This window comes from Hyperolius riggenbachi, chromosome 1 (genome assembly GCF_040937935.1).
Source record: "Hyperolius riggenbachi isolate aHypRig1 chromosome 1, aHypRig1.pri, whole genome shotgun sequence".
NCBI classification, from domain to species: domain Eukaryota; kingdom Metazoa; phylum Chordata; class Amphibia; order Anura; family Hyperoliidae; genus Hyperolius; species Hyperolius riggenbachi.
The window spans coordinates 631,240,074-631,266,887 of NC_090646.1; the positions used below are offsets into that span (position 1 = coordinate 631,240,074).

A 26,814-nucleotide genomic window follows, 5' to 3' on the forward strand; every position below is an offset into this window, starting at 1 on the left:
GCACCAGGCCTAAAAGTTGATGATAGTTAAAGTGAACCTGAACTCTTGCACAGGACAGAAGGAAAACCGAAATGCAAGTAACTTGTCTATATATCTTATCTAAAGTTTATATAGTTAAGACAGCAAATCTAGCTGCAAACAGCTTCAACAGAATATGATTATTTCTTCCTGTGATATGACAGAGGCCATGTTCTGTTTTTGTAAACATTACACACAGGCAAGCTGATCTGCATCTCCAGCCCTCAGCCTGTGAAAACCTAATTCCCCCTCCTCCCCTCTGCCTCTGAAATCTCTGGCTAGTAACACCTCCCCCTCCTCCTGCCCAGACTGAGCTCCCATAAGCCCCTGCTACCTGGGACTGAGTGCCAAGGCTCTCTGAAAAGCTGTGGGCGAGGCTTGTTTAGTTTATAGGGAATTAGAGTATTAAAACAAAAACAAAAAAAAAGTATTTGGCTTGAGGAATGCCCTATAAACTATAGGAAAGGAACACAATTATGCAATGAGTAAAAGTTCATCTCGGATACACTTTAAGGTGGCCACTAATGATCCAATCTTTTTCATCCAATTTTACCACATCTATGTAGTATAAGGGTAAAATGAGTGAAAACATTGAATGGATAATTTAGGTTGTTCCCTTATATTACATAGAAATGGTAAGATTAGATGAAAAAGATTGGATCATTAGTGACCACCTTAAAGCGGATCCGAGGTGAAAAACTAACTAGAACAAGTAACTTGTCTATATATCTTATCTAAAGTTTAGAATCAGGGGTCTCAAACTCCATTTACCTGGGGGCCGCAGGAGGCAAAGTCAGGATAAGGCTGGGCCGCATAAGGGATTTCACAATCGCGGCTCATCGCCGCCTCTGCCCACCCCTCTCACTCTTCCTTCACAGAGGGGCGGGGAGAGGCGGCGAAAGACATCAGGAGGGGCAGAGCTAAAGCTGAAAGCTCTGCTCCTTCCAGGAAATGCCGGCGGATTGCACCCCGGGCGATTTGGGGGCTCTGCAGCCCTCGTTTAGCGGTGGGGATGCGGCGGATTACTTGGGTGCAGTGAAGCGAACTATAAGGAAGCTTTTGCCGGCTAGGGCCACAAAATATTGTATCGAGGGCCGCAAATGGCCCGCGGGCCGCGAGTTTGAGACCCCCGGTTTAGATAGTTTACATAGCAAATCTAGCTGCAAACAGCTTCAAAAGTTTATGATTATTTATTCCTGATACAATGAGGGTTGCCATGTTCTGTTTGTCACGTTGTCACAGGCTGAGGGCTGGAGATGCTATCAGCTTGCCTGTGTGTAAATTCAGTCCCAGTAAAATACACGACTGGGTCTCGACCTGGATTTTAGGCCTAATTGGCCAATTTTATTGTATGTACCACAGTGCAAAATAGCACAACGTTTCGACCAAGGGGTCTTTATCAAGTGCTTACAGACTATATGTGCAGCATCCATATATATATAGACCAATTTCAAAGTTAAAACACACCACAGCAGGGGCGGGCACATTACTTAAAGAGACAGACCACATTATACATAATCATAGAAAACACTTTAAATTGTAGGCCTCATTCATGCCATTAGGTGCCAGAGTACCCAAATCATATATCCATTTGCTTTCTCTACGTAACAAGGAAGTTTGGGGGTCCACACCCTCTTGCAAGAACACCTTCTCCAGTATGCACCATCTCAGTTCACCCACTGCGTGTCCACATTCATGGAAATGGCGACCTACGGGAGATTCAAATTTATCCTTAAAGGAGTACTATCGATTGAAACGACTTTTTTTTTTAATACTCTATATTAGTGTACACATTACCACTAGTGCTAGGGGCACTTTATTTATTCACCCAGGTCTCTCTCTCACCATCCCTGCTTAAAAATTCATTTCTCACACAGCTCATAGTAGTTTGGGTCACCCTGAGCTGCTTGGTTACTCTGTCACACAGCTCACAAATATATTTTACTGTGTCACTCACAGCATGCAGCAGACATGAGGAGAAATAGGCTGATCTGAGGTGGTAACAGGTAACTAAATGAGCTGGAATATTGCTGGAATATAACTAGCTATTGTGTTTACACTCAGACTGCTTGCCTGGCTGTCTGCTTGAGGTGATACACTCCAGGCTGCATCCACTTTACAAGCTGCTGAGAGGGGCAGATCACTGTTTACAATTAGCATTATTAGTATCTTTATCAGTCAAGAGAAGCAAAGATAATAAACACACATTGCTAGAATCTTTAACCCCTTACCACCATATCAACAAGATTCTTTCAGCAAGGTGATAATTAAACTATAAACTGAGGAGTTGATAGCAACTCCCCTGTGCAGACATGGTCTAGCCCTCTGGGAGCAGTCAGTATTAGATACATTTTGTATCCAACACTGACTCCAAAACTGAAGGAGGATTTTACAGCTGAGAGGAACAGCTGTGTGAGGAATAAAATTGCTCCTAGTACTTGCCCTAATGTGTGCTACAACATACAGCATTTAAAAATAAATGCATACATCAATAGTATTCCTTTAAGTTTTTCTTTCTTTTTTTATAGTTCCTAATATCACTCCTATGTTCGTTAATCCTCCTCCTCCCATCCCTGGTTGTCTGTCCGACATAACCCATTCCGCAAGGACATTTTAACAAATAAATCACATTTGTCGTAGTGCAGGAATAATTACCCTTGATCATAATCCGTGTCCCTTTTGTGGTGTGAGTGACATAGTCACCCCGGATTATGGATGAACAATTCTGACAATTCATACAAGGGAACGTGCCTTTACGGCGTGGGATAAACGTCGCCGTCGTCGCAGTGGGTCCCTTTAGATCAGCCCTCACTAGCTGATCCCTGACACTTTTACCTTTCCTAAAAACCATTCTAGGGGGAGAGTGGAAAACCTTAGACAGCAGTGGATTAGTCTCCACCACTGACCAAGCCGTGCGTAGACATTTCCTAATGTCCAACGCATGATTGTCATGAGTTAGGATAAATTGCACTCCATCATAGGGCTCTTTTTTATTAGCATCCTTTCCCCCTCTCAACTCACTTCTGTCCATTCTAGCTACCTGGGCTGCCTTTTTGTTCCACCATCCCTCTGTGGTATCCTCGCTTCTCATAATTAACCACCAATCTTTTAGACTGTTTCTGATATTTCTCATGGCTAGAGGTAATTCTGCGGGCTCTAATTAACTGACTTTTGGGGAGTCCTTTGATCAAAGATGGAGGGTGGCAACTGCTTGCCAGTAACGCATTGTTCCTATCAGTCTCCTTGCGGAACAGCCTTATCCCCGCCGCGGAGAGCAGCGGTCCACGAGGAAGCTACTTAAGCGAAACAATTGTCGACCCGACAGGTCTCTGTGGGTGGTTTGATCCGACTGACGGTGATGTATTGCTGATACTTCCACTGTACCATTTTGTCTATTGAATTGCGGAGCTTGCAAATAAATATGGCAGTTTAAACACCAGCTGGTGCCCATGTGAGGATATTGTTTTTGATGACAACAATACAACACTCTACTGCTTTTTATTTTGTAGAAAGTCTAATCTGTGATAGTTTCCCATTGGATCTCTTTAGAAGAAAGCTGAACTTAAAGAGAAACTCCGACCAAAAATGTAACTTTATCCCAATCAGTAGCTGATACCCCCTTTTACATGAGAAATCTATTCCTTTTCACAAACAGACCATCAGGGGGCGCTGTATGACTGATATTGTGGTGAAACCCCTCCCACAAGAGAAGTTTGAACTTTTGTCAGTTTCCTGTCTGTGAACCTTGTTGCATTGTGGTAAATACCTGCCAACAGTAAAATGTTCACTGGAGTTCCTCTTTAAACTTTGCACCATAATGACTAAAATAAAGCAACACAAAACTCAATGTAAATGTAAACAGAGTAACTTTTTATAAACATGCCAAGCAAACCCTGTTAAATACAGATCTAAATCTGTGCATATATTACACTACCATATAACAACCTTTAATAAAATATAAATATATAATATACTGAAAAAATTTTAAATACACAATAGATTATATATATTACACTTTAGCCAAAACATTTGGCCTTTTAAAACCTTCACTTAAGTCTCAGCCACTGTGACCAACAAATAAAAAGTGCCAAACTGCAAATTATTTCTAAGAAAAAATATATATATATATCACATATCCATATAAAAAGTAAACTTGATCATGGCCATCAATATGATGCACAACACTGGTTTGATCTTGTTATATATCTTTTTGAATTCACTTAGGGACGCCCTATGGATTGGTAATCTGGCGTAGAATCACGTAGATCCAATTTAGCTAAGGTTATAAAAAAAAAATTCAAAAAATTAAGGGGAAATAAAGGGAAGCAACGTGCTAACTTAAAGGAATGTTTTTTTCCGCAAGATCCTTTGGCCGCATATTAAGGTGCACTCAAAAGTCGCAGGTTATTTTTGAGGTATATGCAAGTTAAAACTGTCCCAATAAATTATTGGATGAAATCAGTCTTTAGAAGAGAGATTGGAGTCCAAATATGGTGTTAGAACAGAAGTCTGTGTGCTTGTTATCCGAACACTCTATGGACATAGAGGATGTTTTTCAGTCTTTCGTTTTTGCCTCGAAGAAGTCTCAAATGATTTCTCTGAGATTCCAGTTGGACGTAGATTTTTGGGCAGAGGACCTTGTGGTCGATGGCTTGCTTTCAGTGACGGGAATAAGACACATGGCTGAGATCGGCCTGAGCAGAGAGCCACCGTCAGGAGTACAGAGCGGGCCTCCGGCGGATCCACTGCTGGTGACCTACAAGAATACAGATTTTTTTTTAAATTTCTATTTAAAACAAGTAACATACATGATTTTATACACTGTATGCCACCCCCTTCCTCTGCACTTCCAATGAACTACTGAGATCTTCCATGGCTACAAGACTTTTCTCAGGCTGCCCTAATTTAGTGGAATCCTCTTCATCTTACACTGTTCACTAGCTATGAGGCCTTGTTCCCATTATAGGACGTTTAAAGGGGAACTGAAGAGAGAGGTATATGGAGGCTGTCATGTTTATTTCCTTTTAGACAATACCAGTTGCCTGGCAGCCCTGCTGATCCTCTGCCTCTAATACTATTAGCCATAGCCCCTGAACAAGCATGCAGCAGATCAGGTGTTTCAGTGGTTCAGACTTATAAGTCTGATCTGACAAGACTAGCTGCATGCTTGTTTCTGGTTTTAATCAGATACTACTGCAGAGAAATAGACCAGCAGGGCTGCCAGGCAACTGGTATTGATTAAAAGGAAATAAACATGACAGCCTCCATATACCTCTCTCTTCAGTTCCCCTTTAAGCGCGGTGCGATTTTCAAAATCACCCTGAAAGCGCTTGTGCAATGATTCTCTATGAGAGAGAGTTCATATCAGAGCAGTTCGTTTGCGATCTGCTTTGCAAAGCTCTGCCTGGGCCATTTTTGAGGCGATTTGCCTCAATGGAAGGTATAGGAAAAAAAGCAAAATGCTAAAAAAAACGCAAATAGCAAAAATTTAAAACACATACAAATAAGAAGTACATTTTTCCCAGAGTAAAATGAGCCATAAATTACTTTTCTCCTATGTTGCTGTTACTTACAGTAGGTAGTAGAAATCTGACATTACCGACAGGTTTTGGGCTAGTCCATCTCTTCATGGAGGATTCTCAGCATGCCCCTTATTCTTTATAAAGACATTCCCTGAAAATTATTAATACAAAGATGCTGGCCAGCCTCCCTGCTTGCTGTACACTATTTTGGCAGTTGGACAGAGCAACTACCATTCACAAAGTGCTTTTAAAAATAAAGAAAACCCTGAGAACCCCCTTATAAAAAGATGGGCTAGTCCAAAATCTGTTGGTAATGTCAGATTTCTACTACCTACTGTAAGTGACAGCAACATAGGAGAAAAGTAATTTTTGGCTCATTTTACTCTGGGAAAAATGTACTTCCTATTTGTATGCGTTTTACATTTTAAGATTTTTGTGACAGTTCCCCTTTAAGTACTATTCTAGGATTATAGATACTATGGTTGTGTATGCATCCTATCGAGGCTTCCCCGTCCTCCTGTGCCCCACGGCGGTCTCGCTGTGCCCCTCCGAACGTCGGGATCTAAATATTTACCTTCCCGGCTCCAGTGCAGGCGCAGTATCGGCTCTCCGCTTGGAGATAGGCAGAAATAGCCGATCGCTGTCAGCCCGTCCTACTGCACAGGCGCAAGTCTCCTGCGTTTGCGTAGTAGAGCGGACCCAACAGAGGTCGGCTATTTTCACCTATCTCCGTGCTGAGAGCCCCAACAGCGCCCCCGCTGGAGCCAGGGAAGGTATATATAGGGAGCCTTGTCAGGCTTGTAGAGCCAGGATTGCAGGAGACTTCAGGGGAGCCAGCGCTGGATTGCCTGCAGCTACAGTGGAGGGGGAAGCCACATTGGGACCCTGAGGCTTCCCCCTACCGAGGAGAGTACCCCCAGGGGAACTTTTTTTGTTACAGAGTCTCTTTAATGATTAAGTGTCCTGTCGTATACTCGGGGAAGACAAAAGGCCATACACACTTCCTGTACTCAAATTAGAATAGGAATTTTAAAACCTACAGGGCACAAAAAAAAAAAAAGGAAAAAAAAAAAAAAAAAAAAAAAAGAATAGTGGACAACCCCTGATTACCGCTGTACAAGCCTTTCATTTATTAGAGGCACTGTAGTGACATATAGTAGACTGCAGTCAATCCAGCACAGCCACATTTACAGAAATGTTCTTGATTTCAGCATCAGATATACCTCCATGTATTCCTCCATACTTAACGTAGCCCTCCCCTACCAGTGATATCACAGTCTAGGTCGTTGAACTATGTGGAATCCCCCTCCCCCCCTAGCATTTTGGGAGACCAGCTATATATTTTGTACTGGCTTCAGAACTCTCAGAATCAAACATTCCTCAGAGCTGCACCAGACAGCAATAAAAATGTTCTCACCTGTGATAAATTTCTGAATGTAAATCAGGGTGAGGGAAGATTTTACAATGGGCAAACATCGACTAAATTATTTTAAATGAATATTGTAAAAAAAAAAAAAGCCATTTAATTCATTACATTAGGTTACTACAGTTTCTCTAAATAAATTGGCGTCACAGGTTAGCTTTCATTTGCCGTTGACCGTACCTGACATCCTGTTTGGATAGATCATCTTTTCATCCTCATCCTCAGAGTCGCTGCTGTGCAGTTGTGAAGGGGAGTCTGACTCCTCATCCGTATCAGGAGCACTCCTCACCTGCTGGGCCCTGTAGTTCATCAGCGCAATCAGCCGATGGTGGATCGCAGCATAGAGCCGCCCAGCATCCTTCACACTTGCCTGAAAAATACAGGAAGACAGGAAGGTCTTACTTTAGATAGAAATGTCAGCCAGCCACGTGATACAAGAGAACCTGTAGACGGCAACAATGTGGAGTTGTTCTTATTGATTTAGATCCCTACCCCACCTGTGCACTGCATACAATGCGGGGGGCTATAGCAACTCACAGTACCTGCATTGCAATTTGACCCAAATGTGCTACATTACAGAGTTGAATCGTAATGCATGTTTGGAAACAGACAGGGTGGTCTATCTGGGTCTGAGTCAATCCGCCAAGCGGCAGCTGCAGTATACACGCTGGATTATTGGCGTACGTTATCGGCCACCTCAGTCTTGTGTGTGTACGCAACTTAATGAGACACTGAAGCGGAAAAAAAAATTAGGATATAATGAATTGGTTGTGTAGTACGGATAATTACTAGAACATTAGTAGCAAAGAAAATATTCTCATTTTTATTTTCAGCGAAATAGGTTTTTTATAACATTGCATCATCCTCTATAATAAAACCCCTGTGTCCCTGTCTCTGTGTAGCTGGGCGCGTGCTTTTTGCTACTGCGCATGTGCGCAGCACAGACCCAGACAGCCGTTGAGACATGATGGTGCCAGGGAGGAATGTGCACGGGCAGACGGGTGCGCGCGCACACACACACACACGAGCGCCAGGTGCACGCACATGCGCAAAAACAGATCTAGAACACGTTTTTTTAAACGGGCTTGGTTCAACTAGTTCTCCATATTTTCAGTTTACACACTACTCAGCATTCTAAATGTTTTTACAGAGCAGGCCAGTGAACTTTTGAACCGTCCTCTGCAGGAAAAAAAAAACAAAAAAAAAAAAAAAAACAAGACAGTGCCAGACACTGGAGATAAGCTTCATAAGACAGAGCTCTCTGTGACTTTGAAAGTGGTGGAGCTTAATGGCTCTTTTACATAGATAACTGGAGTTTATCTCTTCCTGTACTGGAAACAGGATATACAATAGACTTATGTCTCTGCTCCTAATGTTTTATTTCTTAGCTGTACTACACATACAAAATCAGAATTTTTTTTTCCGCTTCAGTGTCTCCAAGACCCAGACACTGCACTACAGGCTCTGGCTCCCATGGAGGGCCCTTCCACACTGAATACTGGGTAGGTGAGAGAAAGGGTGAGAACAATGGGGTTCCCCAAAGTTGTGTGGGGGGGGGGCATGATTTGTGGTGACACCCCAGAGCCTGTGCTCTCACCTGCACAAGGAATATTTTGACGCTGCTGTCCAGGTCAGTGGCCGTGATGCGCAGACACTTCCGATTGGCCTTCTCCAGTTTCATCTCCCGGAAGATTCTGCTGTTCAGGATCAGCTTCAGATTGCCGTGATTTCGCATCACTGAAACACAAACAGCATGATCAATCTATACATGGAAAATTATAACATGTCGCAAGACACTCAAGTGCATCTTAAAGAACAAGCGACACCCATGCTAACCTAGAAATAAAAAACACATATATAAGTAGATAAATACTACTTCTACTTACATAACAGATGTATTGTGCTATCCACGTAATGATTCCTGTGAATTTTACAAAGGAAAAGCAGAAAATCCTATTCTAGGCAGTGGCCATCTTGCCAAGCTAATGCTGACATCATTTCCTCCCTGACTCTTGTTCCCCCCTCCCTTCCCTTGCTCATTGTGTATTCATTAGCTGCCCTCCTCCCAGAGTCTTCAGACACTCCCACTGAGGTGTATACTAACAACTGCACTGTCTATTTTTATTTACACATCCAATCACTGAGTCACCTCAGCCTTGCTTGTAAACACAAGTAATAGGAGAGTGTTTCTGATAAGCAGCTAGGCAGAGAAATAAATGGAAGAGGAGGGATATATTATAGATACAAAGAACTCCCAGCATTCAACTCTTTGGCACTGTTTGGCACTAGGGCCAGTGCTCCTAAAGTATGTGATAACTCCAAACCATAACAGCAGAAAAAGTTTTGCAAGTTTTGAATGCAGGATTAGCATCTTTATCACTTCATACACTCAGACCAGGTGCTGTTGAAATTTGATTTTTATGGTGACACTCCCGTTTTATGCAAACCTGAAGTGAAAATAAAACGGAGATAAATAGCATCTCTGGTCCTAATCCTACAGTTATACTGGACATTCCTGACATCCCTCCGTCTTATTTTGTATTGAAAGGTTCAAGTCTACCTTTTAGGACTGGTTCACACTGCCAGCTCTTTTTAAAGTGGACCTGAACTCTTGCACAGGACAGAAGGAAAGCAGAAAGAAATACACCCTGTATGTATTTAGAGAGTTTAGCCTGTCTAATTCCCCCTCATCTGTGACTAATCACAACTGTAATTTGATTTCAGCTGTGTTGGCTGGCTGCCTCAGCAGTGCAGCTGATCTGAAAACATGGGATGTTAACTGTCTGCTTCCATGAAAGCTGGAAATAGACATTGCAGATTTTTTGCAGCTGATCTGAAAACATGGGATGTTAACTGTCTGCTTCCATGAAAGCTGGAAATAGACATTGCAGATTTTTTGCAGGATTTCTATCAGCTGTAATGTTTTCCTGTAAAGATTATTATGCTGTTGCTGATCTTTTAGAGCAAAAGAGGAAGTTCTGAGTTCAGGTCCGCTTTAAAGGGACTCCGAGCACATCTCATGGGCATGCCTTTAAGACTCCGACCAGTACTGCAAAGTACTTAAAGATGCATACCTTTCTGTAGCTTGTGCACTCTTTCGTTTGAATCGCCCTTCTACACCAAATAGTTTTTGTTCAATTCAATTTAAAAATCGCGGCTGTCATCTTGGCTATTTTATAACTTCCGGGTGACCCCTGTCTTCTCTGTTAGAGAAGTGCATCACTGAATGCAGCAGGAAGAGGAAGTGACACGCATGGCCATTGCAAGAGGCTCCTCCAGAGGGGTCATAGCACGACTTTGTTGGAAGTCGTCTGTCTTAATGGCATGCCCATGAGAGGTGCTCGGAGTCCCTTTTAAGCACCAGTGATTTCAAAAGTTCATGCGAATATAATGCTATGGATAATTAAAAAAAATCACATCACTCAAGTGAGAACACACACATAGCATTATATTAGCAAGAGCTTTTTAAATCAGTGGCGCTTAGAAAAAGCTCTCATTGTGAACCTTGTTATGGTCTCTGATACACGATAGTTGTTTTCCAATGTTCTTCAGCTCCTATACAGAAAAACTCCTCAGCTACTGAAACTATGATCGGTTTCCTGCACTCAGATGCATTTTTTTTCAGCAACCCAGAGTTTTACAACCCTAATAAATTATCCAGGAGAGTTGAGGTGGCCATACACCTGTCAATTTGCCATCAGATCGACCATCAGACAGATCCCTCTCTAATCAAATCTGATCGGAGGGATCCATTGCCTGCCATACATTGCAGACAGATTTCCATGTATGTGGATCTACTCTAATTCCCGGCACACACCATGCAATTTCCCGTCAGATTTTGGGTCAAATTGATTATTTGATCTGATTTCTGATCAATTTTGTATAGAAGTGATTGAAAAAATCGTTCAGAAAAAAAACATTGTTGGAAATAATCGATTTTACGCATCTGATGGGGAATTGCATGGTGTGTACCAAGCATAAAGGATCCAGCCCAGGCTGAGCCCCATGCTGGGTGGCCTGTTTACCCGACAGTGCGCTGCAAAGCCTCTTGTTGATGGAAGTTGTTTTGGAGACACATGGGATAGCAGAGCAGGTGTTCTGGATCTCCTACAGGCCACGCCCCAGTCTTATCAGAACGCACACTGCAGAAATCTTCTCCACACAAGACAAGGCGGCATTTGACAAAACAATCTGAGGCCATCAATGCCAGCATTCATTATCCGCTGCCAGATTCCTCCTATGAGCGCACTTCAGATTTATGGTAGGTGTTGGAGTGGAAGACAGGAATGTGCAAACACAAGATAAGGAGTCAGAAGGGAGGATGGAGATACTGGCCTGAGTACAAGAGCGGCTTATTAGTCCATATCGGCTGAAGCAGAGAAAGGTTCAACATTCTTTGGCTTTGGAGTATAAAAAATGACCTTTCCTCTATTTTCTCAACCAACAAGATCTGCTTGTGGTGAGGAAGAAAAATAGGAAGTAAGAACATGTGCTTGTTGGATTTCAGTTGCCACTTAAAGAGACTCTGTAACGAAAAAAAAAAAAAACTCGAGGGGAAAGCCTCATGGTCCCAATAAGCCTTCCCCATCCTCTGAATCTCGGGGGAATCCAGCCCTGTGTGGTTTCCTTTTAAACAATACTATTTGCCTGGCTGTCCTGCTATAGTGTCTGAATCACACCAAAGACCAGGTATACATGTAAAAATTACGCTGGTAAATTTGGGCGCAGGATGAAGCCTAAAAACATGTTACCCTGCTCCTGCAAAAGTCCCGGTGGCGTTAATTATTATTACCCCCTCCAGGTTACTCAGGGGTAAGATGTAACATACTGTAGCTATTGCCAGCTATTACATGTCACACTTGATCTGCATGCTTGATCAGGGTCTATGGCTAAAAGTATTAGAGGCAGATGATCAGTAGGATAGCCAAGCAACTGGTATTGCTCAAAAGGAAACACATACGGCAGCCTCCATAGGTGTCTTTTAACCACTTAAGTACCACGGGCTTTAGTGACCAGGCCATTTTTTTCAAATTGGGCCACTGCAGCTTTAAGGGCTCGCTGCAGGGCCGTAAAACTATGTACACCAGTGATCCCCCCCCCCTTTCTGCCCACCAACAGGGCTTTCTGTTGGTGGGCTTTGATCGCTCGTTTATTTTACAAATATTTATTTTAATTTAACAATAAATTTACCTATTTTTTGTATTTTTTTTAACCCTCCCTCTGCCAGCCAATCAGCGCGATCGGCGGTCATTAGCTTCAGCCTTTCACAGGTGATTGCTTCCCTGCCTCCAGAGGGGACAACCATGTGACACGGCGGTCCCCAGTACAGCGCTGCTGTAGTTCGCAGCGCTGTACAGAGTAAAGAGACGGTGATCGCCGCTGGGAGACGGATAATGGAGCGGAGCTCCGTCATTCAAGCAGAGATGCGCACATCAGCGTGTGCTATCTGCTGCAAAACCCCGCCCCAGTACTTCAACCAAATTGGTGTGGAGCGGTCCTGGGGCTGCCGCCAAATGGCATGGAACAGTCGGCAAGAGGTTAAAGGATACCTGAACTGACATGTGACATGATGAGATAGACATGCGTATGTACAGTGCCTAGCACACAAATAACTAGGCTGTGTTCCTTTTTTTCCCTTTCTCTTCCTGAAACAGTTAGTTAACCACTTGAGGACCCACCCTTTACCCCCCCCCCCCCTTAAGGACCAGTGCTGTGCTGAGTGATCTGTGCTGGGTGGGCTCTGCAGCCCCCAGCACAGATCATGTAGCAGGCAGAGAGATCAGATCACCCCCCTTTTTTCCCCACTAGGGGGATGATGTGCTGGGGGGGTCCGATCTCTCATGCCTGCATGTGGCTGGCGGGGGGGGGCACCTCAAAGCCCCTCTCCGCAGCGAAATTCCCCCCTCCCTCTCCTACCTGCTCCCCCCCCGGAGATCAGGGCTGCACAGGACGCTATCCGTCCTGTGCAGCCAGTGACGGGACGTCCCCTGTCACATGGCGGCGATCCCCGGCCGCTGATTGGCCGGGGATCGCCGATCTGCCTTACGGCGCTGCTGCGCAGCAGCGCCGTACAAATGTAAACAAAGCGGATTATTTCCGCTTGTGTTTACATTTAGCCTGCGAGCCGCCATCGGCGGCCCGCAGGCTTTTCACGGAGCCCCCCGCCGTAAATTGACAGGAAGCAGCCGCTCGCCCGAGCGGCTGCTTCCTGATTAATCAGCCTGCAGCTGGCGACGCAATACTGCGTCGCTGGTCCTGCAGCTGCCACTTTGCCGACGCGCGGTATGAGTGCGCGGTCGGCAAGTGGTTAAATATCAGGTATGTAAGTGGCTGACTCAGTCCTGACTCAGACAGGAAGTGACTACAGTGTGACCCTCACTGATAAGTAATTCCCCCTTTTTACCTCTTTCTTGCTCTGAGAAGCCATTTTCTGCTAGGAAAATGTTTTATAGTTGGAATTTCTTATCAGTAAGGTCACACTGTAGTCACTTCCTGTCTGAGTCAGGACTGAGTCAGCCACTTACATACCTGGTATTTAACTCTTTCAGGCAGAGAAGGAAAAAAAGGAACACAGCATTAGGTATTTGTGTGCTAGGCACTGTACATACACATGTCTATCTCATGTCACATGTCAGTACGGGTATCCTTTAAGTACAAGTATAGTATGGAACGGTGGAGTAATGCCCGCTCTGCTAAGACAGACATCCCCTAGAAGAGACGGACGGAGGAGAGCTGGCAGGCTTGGGAGGTGTGTATCTACCCTTCTAAACAAAGCAAAAACCAGTGATCGGTAGAGGCTTGTTAGTGCAAGCAGCCTGTGCTCTACTGAGATGGCTAGGCTGTAGAGATGCTCAACTCCGGATCCGGGGGGGGCGTCCCTCGGCGCCTCCCACGATGCGGTCCAACCGGCAGTCACGTGATTACAAACACTTCCTCCTTCTGGGTTGAAGGAGGAAGTGTTTGTACTAGTCATGTGACGTGCTTGGAACACATCGTGGGAGGCGCAGAAGGACAGACCAAAGAAGACGTCATGATGGTAAGATTAACCCCCCGCCCAGGTGATTTGATTTAACCGGATGAAATCCGAACAACAACTATTCGGATTTCATCCGGATCCGGAGTTGAGCATCTCTACTAGGCTGTATAATATCCACCACTGCCTCCAATTCACTATTATGCAACCACTGGTTTGCTCTTAAAGCGGACCTGAATTCAGAACTTCCTCTCTGCTCTAAAACATACACAACAGCATAATAACCTTTACAGAAAAGCATTTCCTTGTTACAGCGGATACAAATCCTGCAATAAATCTGCGGTTTGACTATTTCCTGCTTTCATGGAAGCAGACATATGGTTAACATCCGGTGTTTACCAAACCGTTCTCTGCTGAGGTAGCCAGCTAACACAGCTGAGAGATCAAATTACAGTTGGGATTAGTCACATATGAGGTGGGAATTAGACAGGCTGAACTCTCTAATTAAATACATAGGGCATTTCTCTGTTTTCCTTCTGTCCTGCGCAAGAGTTCATGTCCACTTTAATGAAATATGAAGTGACAGGAATAAGGAAGCGGCCATCTTCATTCTCCAACAAACAATGCCAGTTGCCTGACTTCTCTGCTGATGCTCTGTGTCCAATACTACAAGTCACTGGCTCAGACTGAACATGCAGATGCTTTGTCTCTGGTCTGACTCCACTGGCTGCATGCTTGTTGCAGGTGTGCAATTCAAAAACAACTTAAACCACAAGCTCAGCGCAAAAGCCAGGCAACCGGCATTCTTTATAAAGGGAATGAAAATGGCGGCCTCGGTATTCCTCAGGTTCCTTTTAAAATAACACCTAGAGCCCAGAGACAGACGAGTAACAAGCATGGCCATAAGGAGATTTCAGGTTTCATTAACAAATCTAGTGCCACTACAGGCCTATTACAAGCATTGCCTCTGCTGCTATCTGCTGACAATGCGGATGTGAGATCCCCAGTGCAGCAAAATTACAGGAAAGAGAAAGTCAGCACCGCGAGCGAGAAGCAGGAGGCTTGCATAATTAACCATTAAGCAAAAAAAAAAAAAATTAAAAAAAATCTAATTGTTTGTTCTATATTGTGCATTGGGAAATACATAGTGCGATGACCTAGAAGACAGCATCAGCCCCTGACAAACAACCCCCCCCCCCCCCAAAAAGGCTACCTCATGAAAAATGACCATGTATATTTTTTCCTTATGAGGACACTAGTGTGCACTTAAAGAAATCCTGAAGCGAGTCTAAAAGCATGTGATTACTGTAAAGCACTATAGCTAGTGCTAAACCGCCGCATTCCCGCCGCAAAACGGGGGGTTTATAACCCCCCTAGATCCCCTCTCCTAACTCGGGGGAGTGCTTCCTGATGAGGCAGAGCTTATGGCTGTAGCTCTGCCTCTTAGCGGGTCAATCCCTGCCTCTCCCCATGGATCAAAAAGCACTCTGCAGCAGGCCTTTGCTCAAACTGCAACCGGTCTAAGCTGGTTTCCTTAAAGAAGCCCGGACGTGAGAGTGATATGGAGGCTGCCATTTTTATTTACTTCCTTTTAAACTATACCAGTTGCCTGGCTGTCATGATGATCTCATGCGACAGTAACATTTGAATCACACACCTGAAATAAGCATGTGGCAAATCCAGTCAAACATCTGATCTGCATATGCCTGTTCAGGATCTACGGCTGAAAGTATTAAAGGCAGAGGATCAGCAGGACGGCCAGGCAATGTGCATTCTTTAAAAGTAAATAAATACATCAGCCTCCATATTCCGTTTCCTTTAGTGAACACCATTTACACAGAGGGATAGGTTATTGTCCTGCATTACGGTACAGAATCTACCACAATAGCGCAGTTCCATTTCAAATCTTTAACCTACCCAATCGAGATTGGAACAGCCCATTCTTGCACGCAGCCGTGTCGTTCAGCTTCAGGTATCCCCGACCTCTTTCTGTCCATGCTTGTTGTTCTTTGTTGAATACAAAGAGCTTGCAATTAACCTATGAAAAATAGAGAACATACAAATTTCATATGGGATTGAACACAGTATCCTATACAATAAAATGCAAGTGTCCCTGCTTCATCAACTGAATGGTTGTGTCCCTGGCTTTTTTGTACTGAGCATGTGCGCAGCCAGGGCAGTTAGGACACAGGGCCGGATCTGACAGTTGCTGTTGCTGTCTGTGGTTCACAGAGGTTCTCATTGCATTGTGGGAAATAACAGCTTTTTCCAACTGCCAAGCAAGCAGCTCCCTGTGTGCACATACTTCAAATAGGGGTGGGGAACGAGCAAGCAGGACGCGTATGTGCGCGCATTGCGGGGGTAGCGGCTGTGATCTAGCGCCCGTTTTTTAACGGGCCGGACTTTTTACTAGTATTATAATAATTAGTGTTCAGCATTTTATTCACGGTATGATACAGATTTTCTGGATCAACACACACACACAGAATTTAGGTGCCCATACATGTAGCGATTTTAGCTGCCGATCGACCAATACACAGATCTCACTCTGATCTAATTGGAGAGAGATGTTGGCCGCCATAAACTGCAGGCTGATTTCTGACCCATTTCAGTACAATCGGCCTAGTCGAGGCCTCCTTGTTGCTCCCTGCCGCTGTCCCCCTAGTGTATGTGTACCCCTGTCTCTCTGCATTAATACATTACTTCCCTTCAGTCCTGCTGGACTCCTCTTCTGGGTTTGCTCCCAACGTGATTGCCGGCAAAACCACGTGGTTACCGGTGCAACCAGGTGGGGGCAAACACCTGCAAAAACCCAATGTATTAAAGCAGGAGGATTAGCCATACTATGCCTGGGAAAAAAACAAACACCTTTAGTGAGGTCTGGTCAAACCTTGGCCTGACGGCTCTCCACAAGCACACAGCCACCACAATGGGCGGGGTCTATCAGGAACACACTGCTCATTACTGCCACTCACCTGCAGCACATTACGCTCAGACTCTTCTCCTGTGTAGATCTTCACCTGATCCAGCTCATACTTCAGCTTCGGCCTACAGGAGTACTCGGCCGCCGACTCTATGAGACTTGTGGGCAGTCTGTGCTCTGGAGAGAGAAATACAGCAAATATAAGGTCCTGCGATAGAGAACGTCGCTGCTGCCCATTTAACAGGAACACACTGTGTATTGTGTCTATGTAGTCTTGTACAAAGATTACATAGTTACATTATTTTAAAGTGGATCCGAGATGAACTTTTACTCCTTGCATAATTGTGTTCCTTTCATGTAGTTAATAGGGCATTCCTCAAGCCAAATACTTTTTTTTGTTTTTGTTTTAATACTCTAATTCCCTATAAACTAAACAAGCCTCGCCCACCGCTTTTCAGAGAGCCTTGGCATCATCAGACAGTAGCAAGGGTTAATGGGAGCTCAGTATGGGCAGGAGGAGGGGGAGGTGTTACTAGCCAGAGATTTCAGAGGCAGAGAGGAGGAGAGGGGACTAAATTTTCACACAGGCAAGCTTATAGCATCTCCAGCTCTTAACCTGTGCGGCAGGCAAAAGTGCAAGATTCCCAGACACACTCTCTGTAGTACTTTCCCATCAGTTGCACAGATCAGTAGCTCCTGACAACTCACTCTCTAAAGGTCCATACCCACAACGCAATTTTTCGGACAATTTTTTTGCGCCAAACTATCTTTTTCAGGATTTCGCGTAACATTTAACAAAAATTTATTGAACAATGTTTTGCGACGCAGGTCACACACCGCGGTCGAACAAAAGTTCCCCATTGACTTTCGCTGTAATTTGGTGCAATCATATTAATGATAATTTAAAAAAAATAGTTTATTTCCATGTTCGCCAACGACGCAGATTCGGCCAGGTGGATCAGGAAACGATCGGTAATTGCCGGATATCCCTGATCCATCTGGCCGTGGGTACATAATGATAAACCGAGAGTGGAAAATCCAGTTGGTCTTAATGGTAAAATGGACCTGAATTCTTGCACAGGACAGAAGGAAAACAGAGAAATGCACCCTGTATGTATTTAGAGAGAGTTTAGCCTGTCTTATTCCCTCATCTGTGGCTAGTCACAAGTGTAATTTGATCTCTCAGCCGTGTCAGCTCAGGAATTTCGTCATTCCTCAGCAGAGCAGCTAATTTGTAAACACAGGATGTTAACCCTCTGTCTGCTTCCATGAAAGCAGTAATTAGATTTATTGCAGGATTTGTATCAGCTGTAACAAAGAAAAATGTTTTTCTTTAAAGGTTATCATGCTGTTGCTCATCTCTTAGAGCAGAGTGGAATTTCTTAGTTCAGGCCTGCTTTAAAGAACTGAAGGGAGAGATACAGTATATGGAGGCTGACACTTATTTCCTTTTAAGCAATACCAGTTGCCTGGCTATCCTGTCTCTAATCATTTTAACAATAGACCCTGAACAAGCATGCAGCAGATCAGGCGTTTCTGACATTTTCAGATTTGACGCATGCTTGTTTCTGGTGTTATTCAGACACTACTGAAGCCAAATAGACCTGCAGGGATGCCAGGCAACTGGTATTGTTTAAAAGGAAATAAATATGGCAGCCTTCGTATATCTCTCACTACAGTTGTCCTTTAAATGCCTCCAATGCAGCAGAGGATAATCACTGCCATTCTATCTCTAGCATTATATGCATGCCTATATTCCTGATGAAGGCAAGTCTTATTTCAGAATAGCGACACTTACTGCTATAAGGCCAGTTCCTGTTACACGATAATCTGGCTGACGCAGATTCGCGCTTGGAAGGTGGTACGCTTGTCTGGAATGGATTCGGCCTCCTGGGACTCTGAAAATAGATCAGATAGTTTATCTTACACTTTGCTATTAATAAAATGTATTGGCTTTGTATGCAGTACATTGATTTTTCACTATTACATAAATCTTGTCTACAAAACAGCAGAAGAGCAGTTTAATGCAGTATGAAGTACAATGACCTTGTGTAAAACGTAAAGACTCTTGGCAACCAGTCATATTTCATCTTTTTCTCCATATGATTATAAAGCTGGAAACAGACTGAGAATGTACTGACTGCATGGTTTAACTAAAGACCTATAAACAAAATCTTTTACGCCCTTAAAAGGGCCATATGGCAAAAAATTGTAAAATTTAAAATATGTGCAAACATATACAAATAAGAAGTATGGTACGGTTTCTCCCAGAGTAAAATGACCCATAAATTACTTTTCTCCTATGTTGCTGTCACTTACAGTAGTTAGTAGAAATCTGACAGAGGCGACAGGTTTTGGACTAGTCTATCTCTTCACGGGGGATTCTCAGGGATTTATTAATTTTCAAAAGCAATTAGTGAATGGCAGGTGCTCTGTCTAACTGCCAGAAAAACTGTGTAGCGAGCAGGGAAGCTGGCCAGCATCATTGTTTAAATCCTTTTTAGGGAATATCTTTATAAAGAATAAAAGTCTTGCTGAGAATCCCCTATGAAGAGATGGACTAGTCCAAAACCTGTCGCTTCTGTCAGATTTCTACTAACTACTGTAAGTGACAGCAACATGGGAGAAAAGTAATTTATGGCTCATTTTACTCTGGGAGAAACCTTACCATACTTCTTATTTGTATATGTTTGCACATATTTTAAATTTTAAAATTGTTAGCTGTAGTGCCCCTTTAAAGGGACTCCGAGGAGTAAATAAAAACAAAATCGGGACTTACCTGGGGCTTTCTCCAGCCCACCGTAGGTCGGGAGGTCCCCCGGCGTCCTCCTGGCTCCTCTCCCGGTCCGCAGAAATCACGACCGGCAGTGGCCGGTGTGACAGTACTGCGCATGCACGGTTTTCTAACTGTAAACCATGCATGCGCAGTACTGTCACGGCGGCTGCCATGATGATGCGTAGCAGGCGGCGTAATGACGACGAGCGTCATTATTCAGGAAGTGTCAGCCGGTCACTCTGCCCCGGTGTCGCCTGTCGCGATTTCTGCGGAGGGCCTGGGAGAGGAGCCAGGAGGACCTCCTGACCTACGGTGGGCTGGAGAAAGTCCCATGTAAGTTCAGATTTTATTTTTATTTACTCCTTGGAGTCCCTTTAATGTGAACCAGCGATATTAACTGAAGATTTGATACTTACCCAGGACTTCCTCCAGCCCCGTGCCATCCTCCCGTGGTCTGCCGTTCAGACGCGATCAGCTCAAGTAACAGCTCATTCGGGTCCAGTCTTGGTCTTATGCACACATGCGGACCTCCCGCGCATGCGCAGAAAGCTCAGACTGGTCGCGAAGGGAGGACGGCGTGGGAGCTTATGGGGCTAGAGGAAGCCCTAGGTTTTCAACTAAATCAAATATTTGGTTAATGTCATCTCTGGTACACTTTAAGGGAACCAGAAGCGAGAAGTACATGGAGGCTGACATTTATTTCCTTTTAAACAATACCAGTTGCCTGGCAGTCCTGCTGAACTATTTGGCTGCAGTAGTGTCTGAGCAACACCAGAAACAAACAAGCAGCTAATCTTGTCAGATCTGACCGTGTCAGAAACACCTGATCTGCATGCTTGTTCAGGGTCTACGGCTAAATGTATTAGAGGCAGGATCAGCAGGACAGCCAGGCAACTGGTATTGTTTAAAAGGAAACAGGTCAGCCTCCGTATACCTCCCGTTTCCCTTTAAGGCAATGCTGTGGAGCACAAGTATTATATAGACACTATTCGGCTATAGCTTAGTAGAGCGTACTGTTCAATGGAGAGGAGGGACAAAGGTTCAGCTAATAAGTACAGCAGCACAATACTCTTGTTTATAGTAATTCCCTGTACAGGGCCACTAAACATAGTGGGACACCTGTACATGATAGATTATCGGCCAAGACCACACAGAACTTATGGATCAGATCAAATATTTTCATTACGACAGATTTATCTGATATGTATTCCCTTATGTGCAGTAATACGGGTTATCATTACACACTATGTCCTGCGCCCAAATACTGATGTAAATAGCCTTGGCTCCTCCATCAGCGGGTCTATGATGGCTAATTTCTGCCGATCGCCTGGCTCTGCTTTCTGCTCCATGTATGGCTGTCCTAATCCACAGGCAGCCAATGTCACATGACTTGAGTGCCGCTGTACTGGCAAGGCAAAACATTCCATCACCAAGACTCGAGAACCTATGATACAATATCCGTATTAGTGACTGTCCATCTACGTTATTCCAGACTGGGCATCCATAATGCACAGTAAGGGCTGGAACCCACTAGAGCGATTTTTGGGGCATTCAGGGAGCAATTCAAAACGCTAGCGATTTCCCTAAACACTCAGCTAATGTCAATGGATGGGTCCAATTCCACTGGAGCGATTGCGAATAGCATAATCGCAGGACATGCAGCATTTTTTGGAGCATTAGTGTTTCAATGTAAAAAGTATATAAACGCTGGCGTAATTGCTCATGAATATAGCGATTTACTAGAGTTTTTAAATTACTGCGCACTGTAAAAAAAAAAAAATAATAATTGAAAGGACCCATTAGAATTAAAACCGCTAATCGCTGCACAAATCACTGGCAACAAGCTCAGGGCTAGTTCAAACTCGGCGCTTGGAGCGCCGCTAGCCCGCGATTACGATTTTAACTTAAATCTCACGATTCGCACTTGTGATTCCCGTTCAATAGAACAGGAATCACAGAGCAATCGCCCCCAAAACGCTGCATGCAGTGCATTTGTGATTGATCGAAATCGCAACCGCTGCAGTGTGAATGTATCCATAGGGATACATTGTAGCAGCGCTTCAACAGTGATCAGCAAAGCGCTCAAGAATTGCCCCAATGTGAACCAACCCTTACACCTTTTTAAATTCGATACCAGAAAACGCTCATTAAATCGCTTACAAAACGCTCATTAAAAACGCTAGCGATTGCGAATTGCGCATTGTAGTAGGTTCCAGGCTTCAAGCTGTTCCAAGACTTCAGTGACCGGATGATCACACAAGCAGGATTGGACCACCCTCAGCCTCATCTAGCTTTTGATTATCTATGTCAGTGATCTGCAAACTTGGCTCTCCAGCTGTTAAGGAACTACAAGTCCCACAATGCATTTGCCTTTAAGACTCATGACTGTCAGACTCCTGCAATGCATTGTGGGACTTGTAGTTCCTGAACAGCTGGAGTGCTAAGTTTGCAGATCACTGATCTATGGGAACAAAGAGGGGAGGAGCATGGGTAGCAGTGCTGTGGTGATGTCTAGGCACGGTCAATGAGATGCAAACAAATTTGAGTTGAAGTAGTCTTATGCAAATTCTGTACGCAAAATTCATGCAGCTTGAAAAAAGGACCAATCGAATTTAACCTCAGCAGGATTTGATTGGTTGAATTTGCAAGCTGCATAATTTTGCATACAACATTTGCATAATCCTGCATCAACATCCCTAGTGACTACGGCAGAGGGGAGTAACCCTATGTGACTTTGATCCCCTCCAGCAACCCGCTTGCTCTGCGAAATTACACTGGCGCATTTTCCAGGGGGCAGAGCTACAGGGTGAGCTGGCGCTGGCCCTGCCCCCCATGCCAGGTTGCCTCCTCGCTCTAGTATGAGGTGGTAGAGACCCTCCAGATCCTTGCTGCTGCACCAATCCCTAAATCACCCAGGTTTTAAAGGACAATTGGGTACTTATCCGTTAGCCGGGCGCATCCTCTAGGTGGCGACAAAACTCCACCAGAGTTGCATCTTTCCCTACTATCCATGTCGGCCTGGATGGGGAATAGTAATTAGCGCCACCTGCCGGATGCGCCCGGCTAACGGATAAGTACCTACAATTGAAGTGAAAAAGTACATGGAGGCGGCCATAACTATTTCCTTTTAATCCATACAAATTGCCTGGCAGCTCTGCTGATCTATTTGGCTGCAGTAGTGTCTGAATCACACCAGAAACAAGCATGCAGCTGATCTTGTCAGATCTGACAACAGTGTCGGAAACATCTGATCTGCTGCATGCTTGATCAGGGTCTATGGCTAATAGTATTACAGGCAGAGGATCAGCAGGAGGGCCTGGCAACTAGTATTGATTAAAAAGGAAATAAATATGGAAGCCTCCAATCACTCCCTGTTCAGTTGTCCTTTAACCGTTGCCTATGTTCACGTGGATGAGAATTCTCTTGAAGCCCAATCTACACGATATGATTCTTTGTACGATTCGATTACGATTCTATTTACGATTCGATTAAATCCGACATGTCCGATCGGGATTTGATGCAATTTGATTTGCCATTGTTTTGCAATTGCAAATCGAACTGAATCGAATCCTGATCGGACAGGTCGGATTTAATTGAATCGTAAATGGAATCGTAATCGAATCGTACAAAGAATCATATAGTGTAGATTGGGCTTAAAAAGGGAAGGTTCAGGGAGGGGAGTGAAAAAATAAAAATCAATTTCCACTTACCTGGAGCTTCCTCCAGCCCGTGGCAGGCAGGAGGTGCCCTCGTCGCCGCTCCGCAGGCTCCCGGTGGTCTCCGGTGGCCGACCCGACCTGGCCAGGCCGGCTGCCAGGTCGGGCTCTTCTGCGCTCCAAGGTCCGGCACTTCTGCGTCCCACACGGGCGCGCTGACGTCATCGGACGTCCTCCGGGCTGTACTGCGCAGGTGCAGAACTACTGCGCCTGCGCAGTACAGCCCGGAGGACGTCCGATGACGTCAGCACGCCCGCGTGGGACGCAGAAGTGCCGGGCCTTGGAGCGCAGAAGAGCCCGACCTGGCAGCCGGCCTGGCCAGGTCGGGTCGGCCACCGGGAGCCTGCGGAGCGGCGGCGAGGGCACCTCCTGCCTGCCACGGGCTGGAGGAAGCCCCAGGTAAGTGGAAATTGATTTTTATTTTTTCGCTCCCCTCCCTGAACCTTCCCTTTAACACTTTCTGTTGCATCACCAGAATTGTGGTAATCTTCAGTGGAAAAACCGATCACACTCAAAAGATACAGCTCAAGTCCCACTGTAATTCTCAAGAAGAGCAACCACACAATTGTTCACACCGCACAGGCTACTTATCTCTGATAGACTGTTATCCACACACTGGGCAATTAGTAATGACAATTAGGGCTGGTGCACACCGAGCGGGTTTTTCGGCGTTTTTTTCAGCCGCTTGCGGCTGCGGATACGCTTGGTCAATGTATCTCAATGGGCTGGTGCACACCAGAGCGGGAGGCGTTTTGCAGAAACGCATACTTCCGGGGTGAGGCATTTTTTGGATTGCGGAGGAGTTTCTGCCTCCAATGTAAAGTATAGGAAAAACGCAAACCGCTCTGAAAAAAGGCAGATCAGAGCGGTTTTGCAGGTGTTTTTGTTACAGTAGCTGTTCAGTAACAGCTTTACTGTAACAATACATCAAATCTACTACACCAAAAACGCTTCCCAAAACCGCAAAATGCTAGCTGAAACGCTACAGAAAAAGAAGAAAAAGTGTTTCAAAATCTGCTAGCATTTTGCGGATCTGCTAGCGGGTTTTGGTGTGCACCAGGCCTTAGTGCTTTTCCTCACAAGATGGTTAACCAGACACCAGGATTACACACTGTATTTCTTCCCTGGTCTCATCGGCTGCTAAAACACTACAATTCCCAGCATGCCACAGCAGCCACTTACCATAACTCTCTTCTCCATGTTCTCCCCAAAGACAAAGTCTGACGTATTCTTGAGAAGAGCCGGCATCTGGCTAAACGGCTGCATTCTATAAGAGAGAGAAACAAGGACATTTCAGCATCATTAGCCAACGCCACACCAAATGCATTGTGGGTACTAGGGATGATCAGTGAGATGCAAATGGTTCTGAAATTAGGCAAATGTTTGCAGTTTGAAAATGGCTCAATCAATTTAAACCCAGCTTTGAATTGATTGGTCCATTTTCAAGCTGCATATAGTTCCATAAACATTTGCATACATTTGCATCAAGTCTGAACAATTCGCATATCTGTGATCATCGATAGTGGGTACAAACATGCACGTCTTCAGTAGGGATGGCCCTGCCTAGGAGAACTCATGGAGAAACATGTGACCAGTTTGGTCAGCTGATAGATTTGTAAGGCTCTAATCTGCTGTGATGACTTCCTGGTTTAGCACATGATCATGACCAGCAAATCAGAGTCTTACAAATCTATCAGCTGATCAAACTGATCACATGCTTCTCTGTGAGTTCTCATAGACAGGGCCATCTCTAGTCTTTAATACAGCTATGCTTCTGGAAATTAAATAAAACATCCATTTTTGCTCACTCCTAGTCAGCCTAGGGAATTCTTTTAGGAAATTTAGGGCAGTGCTTGGCTAATGTATGTGAATGGGACGGATCACACAAGAGCAATGTGATTTTTTTTCCCAAACTCGGGTCCTGCAGCATTTCTGCTGATTTCTAAGGCAATTCAGCCTCAATGTTAAAGGGAACATAAACTGAGAGGTATACGGATCTTTCCTTTTAAACAATACCAGTTGCCTGGCAATCCTGCTGATCTCTTTGACTGCAGTAGTACCTGAATCACAAACCTGAAACAAGCATGCAGCTAATCCAGTCTGACGTCAGTCAGAGCACCTGATCTGCATGCTTGTTGAGGGGCTGTGGCTGAAAGTATTAGAGACAGAGGATCAGCAGGAGAGTCAGGCAACTGGTATTCTTTTAAAAGGAAAAATCCATATCCTTCTTAGTTTAGGCTCCCTTTAAGCATAGGAAAGAGGCTGTTCAGTTTCAGCTCTACTGTAGCAAAAATAAACATTACACCAAAATGCTTCAAAAATCGTTAGAAAATCGCTCTGCACATGCCTAGAATCGCTCTCATTTTAAAAAGCGCTGCGCTTTTGCTATTACGCTAGTGCTTTTTGGTGTGCACTGGCCCAATTTACTAAATATAAATTTATAAATAAGTTTTTTTTACAATAATATTAATTTACACATTACTCAATGTTTGCCTACTGTGAATTTTTTCCTCATATCGATTTACATTCTTAAATGCATCCGAGATGGCGACCTATTTACTGCTGGCAAAGTGCATCATTGCGGAACGTTGGCTTGTTACGTGTTCCCAAGCGATCAGAAACAAGACTGGTCTCCCAAAATGCACAGGGAGGCGTGGACTGCATAACTAAACAGCCTAGGCTAAAGCCTGGTACACACTTTCAGTTATGATTAGCCAATCACTGGCCAATTTTTGCACCTCCGTGTAGTATGAGGGTCAAGTCAACAGATATTGAATACTATGAGCAGATTGTGTAGGTAAACCCTCATACTATTTAGGGATGGTAAAATTGGTTAGTGACTGGCCAATCATAATGGAAAGTGTGTATCCAGCTTAAAGTGAACCCAAGGTGAGCGACATGGAGGCTGCCATATTTATTTCCTTTTAAAAGCAATACCAATTGCCTGGCAGCCCTGCTGGTCTATTTGGCTGCAGTAATGTCTGAATAACACCAGAAACACGTATGTATGTCAGATCTGACAATAATGTCAGAAACACCTGATCTGCTGCATGCTTGTTCAGGGTACATGGCTAAAAGTATTGAAGACAGAGGATCAGCAGGATAGCCAGGCAACTGATATTGCTTAAATGGAAATACATATGGCAGCTTCCATATCCCTCTGACCTCGGGTTCACTTTAAATACCACTAAGAGGGTGGAGCTACGTAACAATATGCAGCAATATGTTGTGATGCAGCAAATATGTGTTCAATTATGTTATCTTTGACTAATAGTTAATGTTTTTAATGTTTTTTGATGAGCAGAAACATTTAAGTGTGACAAACATGCAAAATAATAAGAAATCAGGAAGGGGGCAAATAGTCACTGTATAAAACAGTTCACTGTCAGTTTTGCAATGAGCCGACAACAGACCAAAAAAAAAAAAAAAAAGTCTGTTCTCAGCTCATGTGGGAATACAGCCT

The 26,814-nt window shown here is 44.3% G+C and overlaps 1 protein-coding gene across 1 annotated transcript in view; it reads right to left on the reverse strand.

Moving 5' to 3' along the window:
- Positions 1-3,867: 3,867 nt before the first annotated feature.
- Positions 3,868-26,814, reverse strand: part of RANBP3L (RAN binding protein 3 like) — a 74,688-nt gene continuing 51,741 nt past the window's right edge. The window contains exons 9-15 of the mRNA XM_068271848.1: positions 24,534-24,618; positions 18,658-18,757; positions 16,912-17,036; positions 15,854-15,974; positions 8,561-8,700; positions 7,144-7,333; positions 3,868-4,774 (exon numbers count right to left, since the gene is read on the reverse strand). Of these exons, the coding sequence (XP_068127949.1) occupies positions 4,731-4,774; positions 7,144-7,333; positions 8,561-8,700; positions 15,854-15,974; positions 16,912-17,036; positions 18,658-18,757; positions 24,534-24,618 (805 nt within the window). The 3' untranslated portion in view covers positions 3,868-4,730. The remainder of the gene's footprint in view (positions 4,775-7,143; positions 7,334-8,560; positions 8,701-15,853; positions 15,975-16,911; positions 17,037-18,657; positions 18,758-24,533; positions 24,619-26,814) is intronic.